Source organism: Lipotes vexillifer, unplaced genomic scaffold, assembly GCF_000442215.2.
Source record: "Lipotes vexillifer unplaced genomic scaffold, Lipotes_vexillifer_v1.1 scaffold250, whole genome shotgun sequence".
In the NCBI taxonomy this organism is placed as follows: domain Eukaryota; kingdom Metazoa; phylum Chordata; class Mammalia; order Artiodactyla; family Lipotidae; genus Lipotes; species Lipotes vexillifer.
In genome coordinates this window covers 1350508-1359710 of record NW_006785198.1, presented here as the reverse complement: position 1 = coordinate 1359710, position 9203 = coordinate 1350508, and the positions used below count along the sequence as shown (strand labels likewise).

Below are 9203 nucleotides of genomic sequence, written 5' to 3'. Positions count from 1 at the left end.
TCCCCAGACCGGGGCACGAACCCGTGTCCCCTGCATCGGCAGGCGGACTCTCAACCGCTGCGCCACCAGGGAAGCCCCAGAGTCTGGATTTTTAAAGATCATCTCTGCTTGCCCTTCAACTCCTCCAACTGCAACGATACACACGTATCTCTTCTTCATCCATCTCCATCCATCGCTGGTGAACTGCAGAGCACCCACTCTAAGGGGGGAAGCTGCAGCTCAGCTCCCACCATGTGCAAACTGCCACGTAGAAACCAAGGTCCACTGCTGCCAGATCTATGAATTTTTCCAAAAAAACCCCAGAAATTTGAACTTAAAAAAAAAAATACTCAGTTTTCAAATATTGGCAACAAATCCCAGTTTTTATAAACTCTCTTCAGGCTGAACAAAACATATTTATTGCCCCATCCTGCTTAAGCCACCAGCTAAGGACCTCTGCGGTAGAGCAATGTAGGACAAACTTGCTTTCTCTTCTCCATGAAGACCTGGAGACTTGGAAGCTCCAGGTCTTCATGGAGAAGAGAAAAGCAAATTCTAGTTGTGCCTTTTCAAACTCCTTTCAATCTATTCTTAGTTGGTACTCATTCATTGACAAAACTCTTTCAGAAATTTAAAATCTGGTAGGAAGAGTTAAACAGCCACTGACAGTGTTGTGGTTTCATTGCTACAATGAGGATTTGCCTGACAAGCCAAAGGATGGAGCACTTTTTTTCTGTCTTACAGTGTGTGCAAGCAAGGGACTGTGTCTTATTGTATTCATGCAGATTTGGAGAAGACTTTTCTACAGAGCTTTTATAAGGACCTCCCTCTATTCCCCCACCCTGCAGCCATTTCAGCTGAGGTAGATCCTGCTAGTTCTGTATGGAACTTGGGGTTAGTGTTCTAGAAACCTTCTTGAGGTGCCCCATGCATCTATCTGGTCAATGCAAAATAAATCCCGGAGCCCTTCCCGTATACATGTACAAGCACGGTGAGAGGCCTAGAAGGATCGTAGGTATAACTAGCAAAGCTTTTGCTTTTTTCTGACTGCTCAAATGCATGCCACTTTAGAGAGTGGACATGAGTTTCTTCTCCCCCAAAGGTTTTACTACACGGGTGCTGTGATGGTTAATTTTATGTGTCAACTTGGCTAGGCTATGGTGCTGGTTTGTTTGGTGGAACACCAGTCTAGATGTTGCTGTCATGTATTTCTTAGACATGATTAACATTTAAATCAGTCGACTCTGATGTAGTGAACCACTTTAGACTGGGTCTGGGTGGGGAGGGAAGGTTACTGAGAATGTGGCATTGATGCTGAGAACTGCATGATAGGAAGAAGCTTAGATCAGGGAGCTTGGCATTTGGGGCAAAGGAACAGCTAGTGCAAAGGTCCTGAGGAGGAATTTACTTGGCTTATTTCAAAAAGAGTTAAGTGGGAGCACAGTAAGCGAGGGTAAATGAAGGAAGTAGGCAGTTTCCAGGAGCTGTGTGCCAAGTAAGGAGTTGAATCTTATTCCAAGAGCAATGGGAAGCCATGGAGCCTTTAAGCCTCCTGTTCTTAACAGGATCGACCTGTTCTGATTTACATTTTTAAAGAATTACTCTGGCTTCTGTAAGGAAAATGGATTATTGGAGGGCAAGAATGGAAACCACTGATGTTTCAGTTCTCTATCGCTGTGTAACAAACAACACCCAAAATTTAGGGCCTTAAAATAATCATATTGGTTTGCTCATTATTTTATGGGTCAGGAATTCTGGGGACTCAACAGGCAGCTCATCTCTGATTTACAAGATGTCAGCTTGTAAGGCAGCTGGGGCTGGAGGATCCACTTCCTAGATGGTGTCTTCACATACATGTGGTACCCAAATGCTCCCTAACCTTCCTCTTTCTCCACACGGCATCTGATCCTCTCAGACCTATCCATGGGGCATGGGCTTCTCAGTCTGCTGGTCTCAGGGTACTCGTACCTCTTATATTGAAGCTGCTTTCTAAGAGAAAGGAAGGAGGAGTTCTTAGCCAGTGTTGTATTTGGAACTAGCACCATATCACATCACTTCCTAGATATTCATTGGTCAAAGCAGTCAAAGAGTCCACCCAGATCCAAGAGGGTTAGGGAAGTAGACCCCATCTATTGATGGGAGAGCAACAGGGTCACATTGCAGAAGGGCATGTGGGTTGGAAGATATTGTTGCAGCCACCTTTGGAAAATACAATATGCCACAAGTAAGGAGGCCATTCCAGTAATTCCGGCAAGAAATGATGGTGTCTTAGATTTGGATGTTTGCACTAGATTAAGAAAGGGGTGGATTCAGAATAAATGAGCAGAATATATGAGAACTTTAAAGTACTAACAAATGCAGCTAAGTACTTGTTTAATTAAATTGCACTTTGTAAGATTACATGGATGAGCGTTGCCCATCACCAATAAAGTAAGTCACAAGTAAGTCTGTTGTATTCATAGGACACTTGTATTATTGCTGTGCTTCACAATGTGCTTTGTTTCAGAGAATGAGTTATTTAGGACAGGGACTTAATGAGGCCCAGATATTGGGGCTACACAGGGAGAGGAAAAAGTATGGACCTACATACTGTGAGATCCAGGGATTGTCACATCCTATAACCAGGGGTGCTTTAGAGAGTAAAGAGGGCCTTACATTTTCGAAGGCTTCATGGAGATGAGTGCTTTTGCCCACAGAAAGACCTGAGCAGTTTTCACCTCATACATTCAGTTGCTTGAGGAGACAAAGTTTTTAAGGTATGGGAGTCAATGCACAAAAGAGAGTATATAAAAAATAATTATTTTGGTGACAAAAATGTGAGAATCTATTGTTCCATTTTAAAACAGCAGAGGGCTTCCCTGGTGGCGCAGTGGTTGAGAGTCCGCCTGCCGATGCAGGGGACACGGGTTCGCGTCCCGGTCCGGGAGGATCCCACATGCCGCGGAGCGGCTGGGCCCGTGAGCCATGGCCGCTGAGCCTGCGCGTCCGGAGCCTGTGCTCCGTGACGGAGAGGCCACAGCAGTGAGAGGCCCGCGTACACACACACAAAAAAAACAAAAACAAAAAACAGCAGAGGAGAATCCAGAAACTCACCCAGGGGCACCCAGTAAATTAATGGCAGAGCTGATGTAAAAGACATGTCTCCTGATTCTAGTCTGGGATTCTTTCCATGGCATCATCTGCCACCCTGCCCAGAGCACAGCTTCGTTCTGTACTATGGTCCCACTGCACACTCGCTATTGCTCAAGTGACTTTCAAATAGCGCCAGAAGGCAGGAAACAGGTTGTGAACAAATCATATCTGGTCTCTCTACTGGTAAAATAACTAAAATGTACTCTGCTAATTTTGATTCAGTTGCAACTCTTTGTGGAGTGGACAGCACATGTGCTTATGTGGGAATCATCACCATAAGACCACTTACTGTGCTGCTAAATGTTCCAAAGAATATTTCTTAAAATTCACTAAATTCCTAAGATTCTGGGGTCACATTATAACTCTCAATGCTTACATCTCTATCAAAAACAAAACAAAAAAACAGCTCAAGAACACCAGGGTCTTTTAGATTGGAAAGTGGTTACAACACAAGATTTTTACCGTGTGTGGAGGTTACATATAATGTACATTATAATGAATGTTTATATATGCAACTTCTATTTTATATTTTCAATACACGGTTTTTTATTGTGTTTTCTCAATATTTGAAGTAGGCAGCATTCCATTCCAGATCTAGATAAAACTGATATGCTCTAAATTGCATAATTTTATTCTCAATTACTTTTAATGTCTTCACTCTTTTTCTATAGCCAAATCAAATGGACATATTTTGAGTCTATTTGTGTTCTTTTAAATTAATTGAGTACTCTTATTTATATAGAATCAGCACTTGTGTATTACTCAGGATATTTCTTATGATGAGATTAATGACCCAAAGATCCAGTGTTTTCCCATGCTAGGTTTGTTTCACATTTTAACTTAATTGGACAAATATTACCTCCCTACATACTTAAAGGGTCTATAAAATATTGCTCCTTGATCTTTCTGTAAGAAGCAATTTGCTGGGCTCTAGTGTTGGAAGACAGTACCTCAGGATTGGTGCCTGGGAATGTGTAAATTTTGCCTATGGATTTAGATGTCTGTTTAACAAGATTGCACCACAAAATCCTCACAACTTTATTATATGTTTTACATGTTCTATTGCGCTGACAAGTTTAACTGCATCCAAGACTGAGCCAGGTGGTGTTTAAATTTCCAAATACCTTAAAATTTGAATGCCTCGGGCAGGAAAAACTGACTACTCAGTAGGCACAGTTGTAATATTTCAGGCAAGATATTGTCAGAATCAAAAGAGTGAAGGGGGCTTCCCTGATGGCGCAGTGGTTGAGAGTCTGCCCGTCGATGCAGGGGACACAGGTTCGTGCCCGGGTCAGGGAAGATCCCACATGCCACAGAGCGGCTGGGCCCCGTGAGCCATGGCCGCTGAGCCTGCACATCCGGAGCCTGTGCTCTGCAACGCTAGAGGCCACAACAGTGAGAGGCCCCTGTACCGCAAAAAAAAAAAAAAAAAAAAGAGTGAAGGCCTTTGCCCATAGATTTTACTATCACATTTACATGAAACTTTGTGCATTTCAGTAAGGCTCTAAAACAGGTGCTTAGGCAGTGCTTTTCTGTAGGTCTTAACGGAGCATCAATATTAAACTATTTTGAAAACTCACTCTTATAGGATCCCAGAAGCAGTCCCCCTCCTCCCCTTTTAAAGCACTTTCTCTTATTGCCTAAAAATTCAAGTACTCTCTTAACAAAGTGCAGACTGAAATATTTCACTATGGATTTGAACAGGAGCCAAGAGGGTTGATGAAAGGAAAACTTCTCTCTATAAAAGGTTTATTGTCAGTGCTTTCTAAAGATGTAGATTCTTCTAAAACCAGCTACCAGCATTTTCACTAACATTAACACAGCCTTCTCAACCTCTCCTAGACCTACGATTCGGGTCCTTTTAGGCAAGCTCTGCGTCTACCCTCTGACCGTCTAGATAGCCAATTCAATCTAATTGCTCCCCCCGCCTCAATATAACTTATATTCTAAAAAGGAAAGGGGGTGGGGTAGCGTGGTCCTCATGCTATTGGAAAAGTACTTGAAATTCCTTGCATTCCTTTGCATTTAACGGTATGTTTACCTAATCATCAGCTTATTAGGATTAACACAAGTCATTGCTTCAAGCTCATTCAGTGAAAACAAACTGACTCCTATAGATTCCAAGATTTTTTCTCTGATCCCAACCATGGGTGAACTTTTAAGTCGTTCTCCGAAGTTTTAGGAACAATATTAGAAAAATATAAAGTTATAAACAAGTGACCTTATATCACATTATCCAACCATGCTTAATCTTGCCCATGGATTTCGAGGTAGGCAGCCTGAGTTATGGACTGTTTTCATTAAAGTTTCCTCTACCGTGGAGACCTGCACAATTACCTAGTGATTAAAATGATAAATGACTCTACTATACCCACCTCAAAGAGCTTGGGTGATGGAGACCCTTAGGCTTTGAATTCTTATGAAAATAAAGCATTATTATTTAAATCACAAACTTAGCTTCAGATTCCTTCTTGTGCTTTGTACAATGCCTGGTGTTCAATACAAGTTTTTAAAACAGATTACTCCAAATTCCAAGATTTTTTTCTACTGAAGATATAAAAGCAATCATTGTTAGATTTTTAGAGGTTAGTTCCCTGCTCTATCCCAAGCACATGGAACAGTTCCTGGTACAAAGTATGTACTCAGTAAATCCTGTTTCAATGATTGAATGCATAAGCTAGACTGTCCCCAATGGTTCTGAACATTCTCTAAAAATACTGAATGCCATAAACTCGGATATTAGGTAAATATTTCTTTATTAAATGATTAATTCCATAAATAAATTCTTTTCACTGAATATAAAATTAAAATCATTTACAAATTATTCCAGTATTACATTTCCCCTCCCTCCCCGAAAGCTACATTTTGATAAATAAAAACATTCAGTCTTAAAACACCTGATTTCTGTTTGCAATTCAGAGTGCAGATAGCTGCCTCTCATGGACACTCACAGAGTGTCACCTTCTGGAAGGGATGGACCCCCCCCTCCCATTTACTTCTGTCAAAGGATGGAGTCTTTAAGTGTCCAACTAATCTTATTACCTTTTACAACTGTAAAACCGAAATGGAAAAAGCCTAGAGAAAAATACGCTTACCAAATAATTTACAAACAGAAAACAGAACGTCATCAACACCAGAAGCTCCAAAATGAAGCAGTAACGTGTGCTCCAATATTATGAAGCAAAGTATTCTCCAATCGCGGCTGCATTAGTGTCCATGTGCACCAGCACACCTGGCAGTTTCGAAATACCTTAATACTACTCAAGAATGAGCAGTGCATCCCTTCTACAATGAGTCCCTTCAGCCCACCGCCCCCACCCATGCCTCCATGTTGCCGACACTCTTCTCTCCCCACTTTGTCCACCCTCGTGCTGGAAAACGCAGGTAGCATTTAGTCCCTAAATTTGTGAATGTCATTGAACAGTCTGTAGAAGGGAAAGGCTGCCTCGTTGGCATGTGGGCAGTTGTAGTTGCATCTGCAGGACTGGATCATCATGACGTTCTTGGAAAACGTCTCCCCATCTTCACAGCGGAACCGCATCTTCACAGTCCTGGTCTGCTGAGGCGTGCAGCAGCGGCCGTCCACGCAGGAACCGCAGTACTTGGGCCGGTATTTCTTCATACTCGAACATCCAGCGTAAGTAAACTTGACCGGTTCAGGGGATTTCTTGGTCTTGCTGCATTTCTTGCCCTTCTGTAAGAAAGAGATGAGAAGGTTAGTTAGTGTTTCTCTTTCTTGGAAGAGAGGTTCCCATCTCACCCAGGGGACCAGTCTACACGGCACCGCAGGCACTTACTTTCAGGCTGCTGTACACTGGCTGTCCACAAGGCCGCACTTCACAGATCCGGGTTTCTTTCAGCAGGCGGCATTCAGGGTTGTCATTGGTAACGCGTGTGGAGATACCAGTTCCACAGGTTTTTGAGCATTGGGACCACGAAGTCGTTTGGACGATACATTTCTGGCCATGTGAAGAAGGGCTGTACAGAATGCGAGGTTCCATTCCAAAAACTATAGAGGGACAAACAAGAGGGAAGAGTCCTCAGAGGCATACCGACACAAACAGATTCAGGTTCTCATTTCTCTGACGTTTCAAACTAGGAATGGATTTCAGTACAATGTCTCAGTCTTCACTTACCGGGGAGCCGCTTCAGGGAGCCGCCTTTTCCAATTGCAATTAATTCATTGTTTCTCGTTAACTCCACCTCCGAGGCATCGAAGGCCAGCTCCTTGCCCAGGAGGCCGTCCCTGTCGTCCATGGGGTCCTTGGCACCATCCTCGTCGCAGACCCACTCCTCACAGCACTGCCCGGTAACTTTGACCAGCCGGGGGTTGGGACAGCCCAAGCTTGGGAGAGAGAGTTCTTGGGGACACAGAGGAATGCAGCCCACGGCGCCGTCAATACATGTGCACTGATGTTTACAGTTGGGCTGGAAACTTTCCCCATTCTGGTAGATTCTGGAGTTATATTCACAGGGTCTGCCCTCTGACTGAGCTACAAAGAGCACCAAAAAAGAAAGGGAGAAGAGAATAAAGTTAAGATTCCGTACGACGGCCTGAAACTCAGACATATTTTCTGCTGCTAAATTCAATTGATGGTAAAGTTTCCTATGATTCCCCGGAGACTCCAGAGCAGAACAATAAGTTAGTCAGGAATCACTTTTCCGTATGCGCTTTTCGCTGGGCCCAGACACACTGAATTGCATTCCAGACTGCTGAAATCATGTGCCTTTCTGCCAAGCTACCAACAACAAAGCATCACCATACATGGTCGCAAAATTACTAAACTTCTGGACTACGGGGACTATTCTTTTTTTAAAGGGGCCAAACCACAAGCATCTTACCTCTGCAGATCCCCTTCAGAGCGGTGGAGCTGGCGCCAAAGTTGCATTCCAGCCCCTTGGTGTGGTCGCAGGGCTGCGTTTTGCTGCAGTCCTCGTTGAGCTGCTTGGCGCAGACCTTACAGCAGCCGCAGGCGTCCCGGACCAGCCCGACTCCCGGGGCGCACTTGGGCGCCTCCAGGGGGCAGTGGCAGGCGGCGGGGCAGGTGGAGAGAGCCTGGAAGGGGGAGAGGACACGTGAGGCTCGGCGCGGTGAGCAGGAAGGACGCCCCGGGAAGGGACGGGGGTGTCTGACCCGGGCGGCAGGGGGCCTCTGATCCCGTCCAGCCCGGCCACCCCGGGCGGCTGCGTACGCCGGGAGGGCCCCCCGGCACGTCTTCAGGGCGGGCTTAAAGAAAGAGCTCCCCCGAAACGCCCCGCCGAACTTCCGAGTCTAGCTTTTCCGGCCACGGGCCATCTGGGGAAAGGCGAAGGGGCTGCTAGAGCGGACGGGGAAGCGGTGGCCAAAGAACTCACCAGCCTGGCCAAGTGGAGAAGGGTGACGGCGAGGGCGAGCGTCCTGGCGGTGCTGGAGCTCATCGTGGCGCGCAGGAGGGGTCCGGGCGAGCGCGGAGGCAAAGACGCCAACACACCGGTGCGTAGCGGCCGGGCCGGCGCGGCTGGGGCGGTGGGCCGGGCTGTGGGCCGGGCGGCGGGGAGGCGAGAGCCAGGCAGGCGAGCGGGCTGCGGGCGTCCTTCTCTTGAGGTCCTTGCCGGGGAGGGACGGAAGGCGCGGATGCTGCTCGGGGGCGCTCTAGCTCGCGGTCTGTCCCAGCGCCCAGAGCCCGCCTTTTATACGGGCCGGCCGCGGCGCCGCGTGTTGCAGTGACGTCGGCTCTGTCTGCGCGTTCCAGAATTCTCAAACATCTCAGGAATGCTGGTTGGCGCGGGCTCCTGCCAAGCGCCTCCCCTGGCTCCGTTGCACTTTTTTTTTTTTTTTTTTTTGTCCTGGACCCGTCAAGAAAACAATCTTCCGTTTTTTCCACTTTAAATAACGACTTCTATTGGGGGAGGGCTCTTCTTGGAGTGATGGTGGTGATGGAGGTGGAAGGGCCGAGGGGGGCGAGTTCAGAGCTTTGCCTGGACTGGGAGGGTGGGAGGACCTGGAGGGAGGAACAAAAGTCGTTTTGTTTGGTGATGCCGAGTTGACTGGGCAGCCTTGGAACCCCTCACCCAGGAAGGCAGCGAGCTGTTTGCTTGTTTACAGCGAAGGT

The 9203-nt window shown here is 46.3% G+C and overlaps 1 protein-coding gene across 1 annotated transcript; it reads right to left on the bottom strand.

Annotated features, from left to right (window-relative positions):
• Positions 1-5848: 5848 nt before the first annotated feature.
• CCN1 (cellular communication network factor 1) lies at positions 5849-8751 on the bottom strand. Its single transcript, XM_007457237.1, has 5 exons — positions 8467-8751; positions 7954-8167; positions 7248-7604; positions 6909-7120; positions 5849-6805 (listed from the first exon to the last, which is right to left on the bottom strand). The coding sequence occupies exons 1-5, from the start codon at positions 8527-8529 to the stop codon at positions 6503-6505; spliced, it is 1149 nt and encodes a 382-aa protein (XP_007457299.1). The 5' UTR covers positions 8530-8751; the 3' UTR covers positions 5849-6502.
• Positions 8752-9203: the final 452 nt, after the last annotated feature.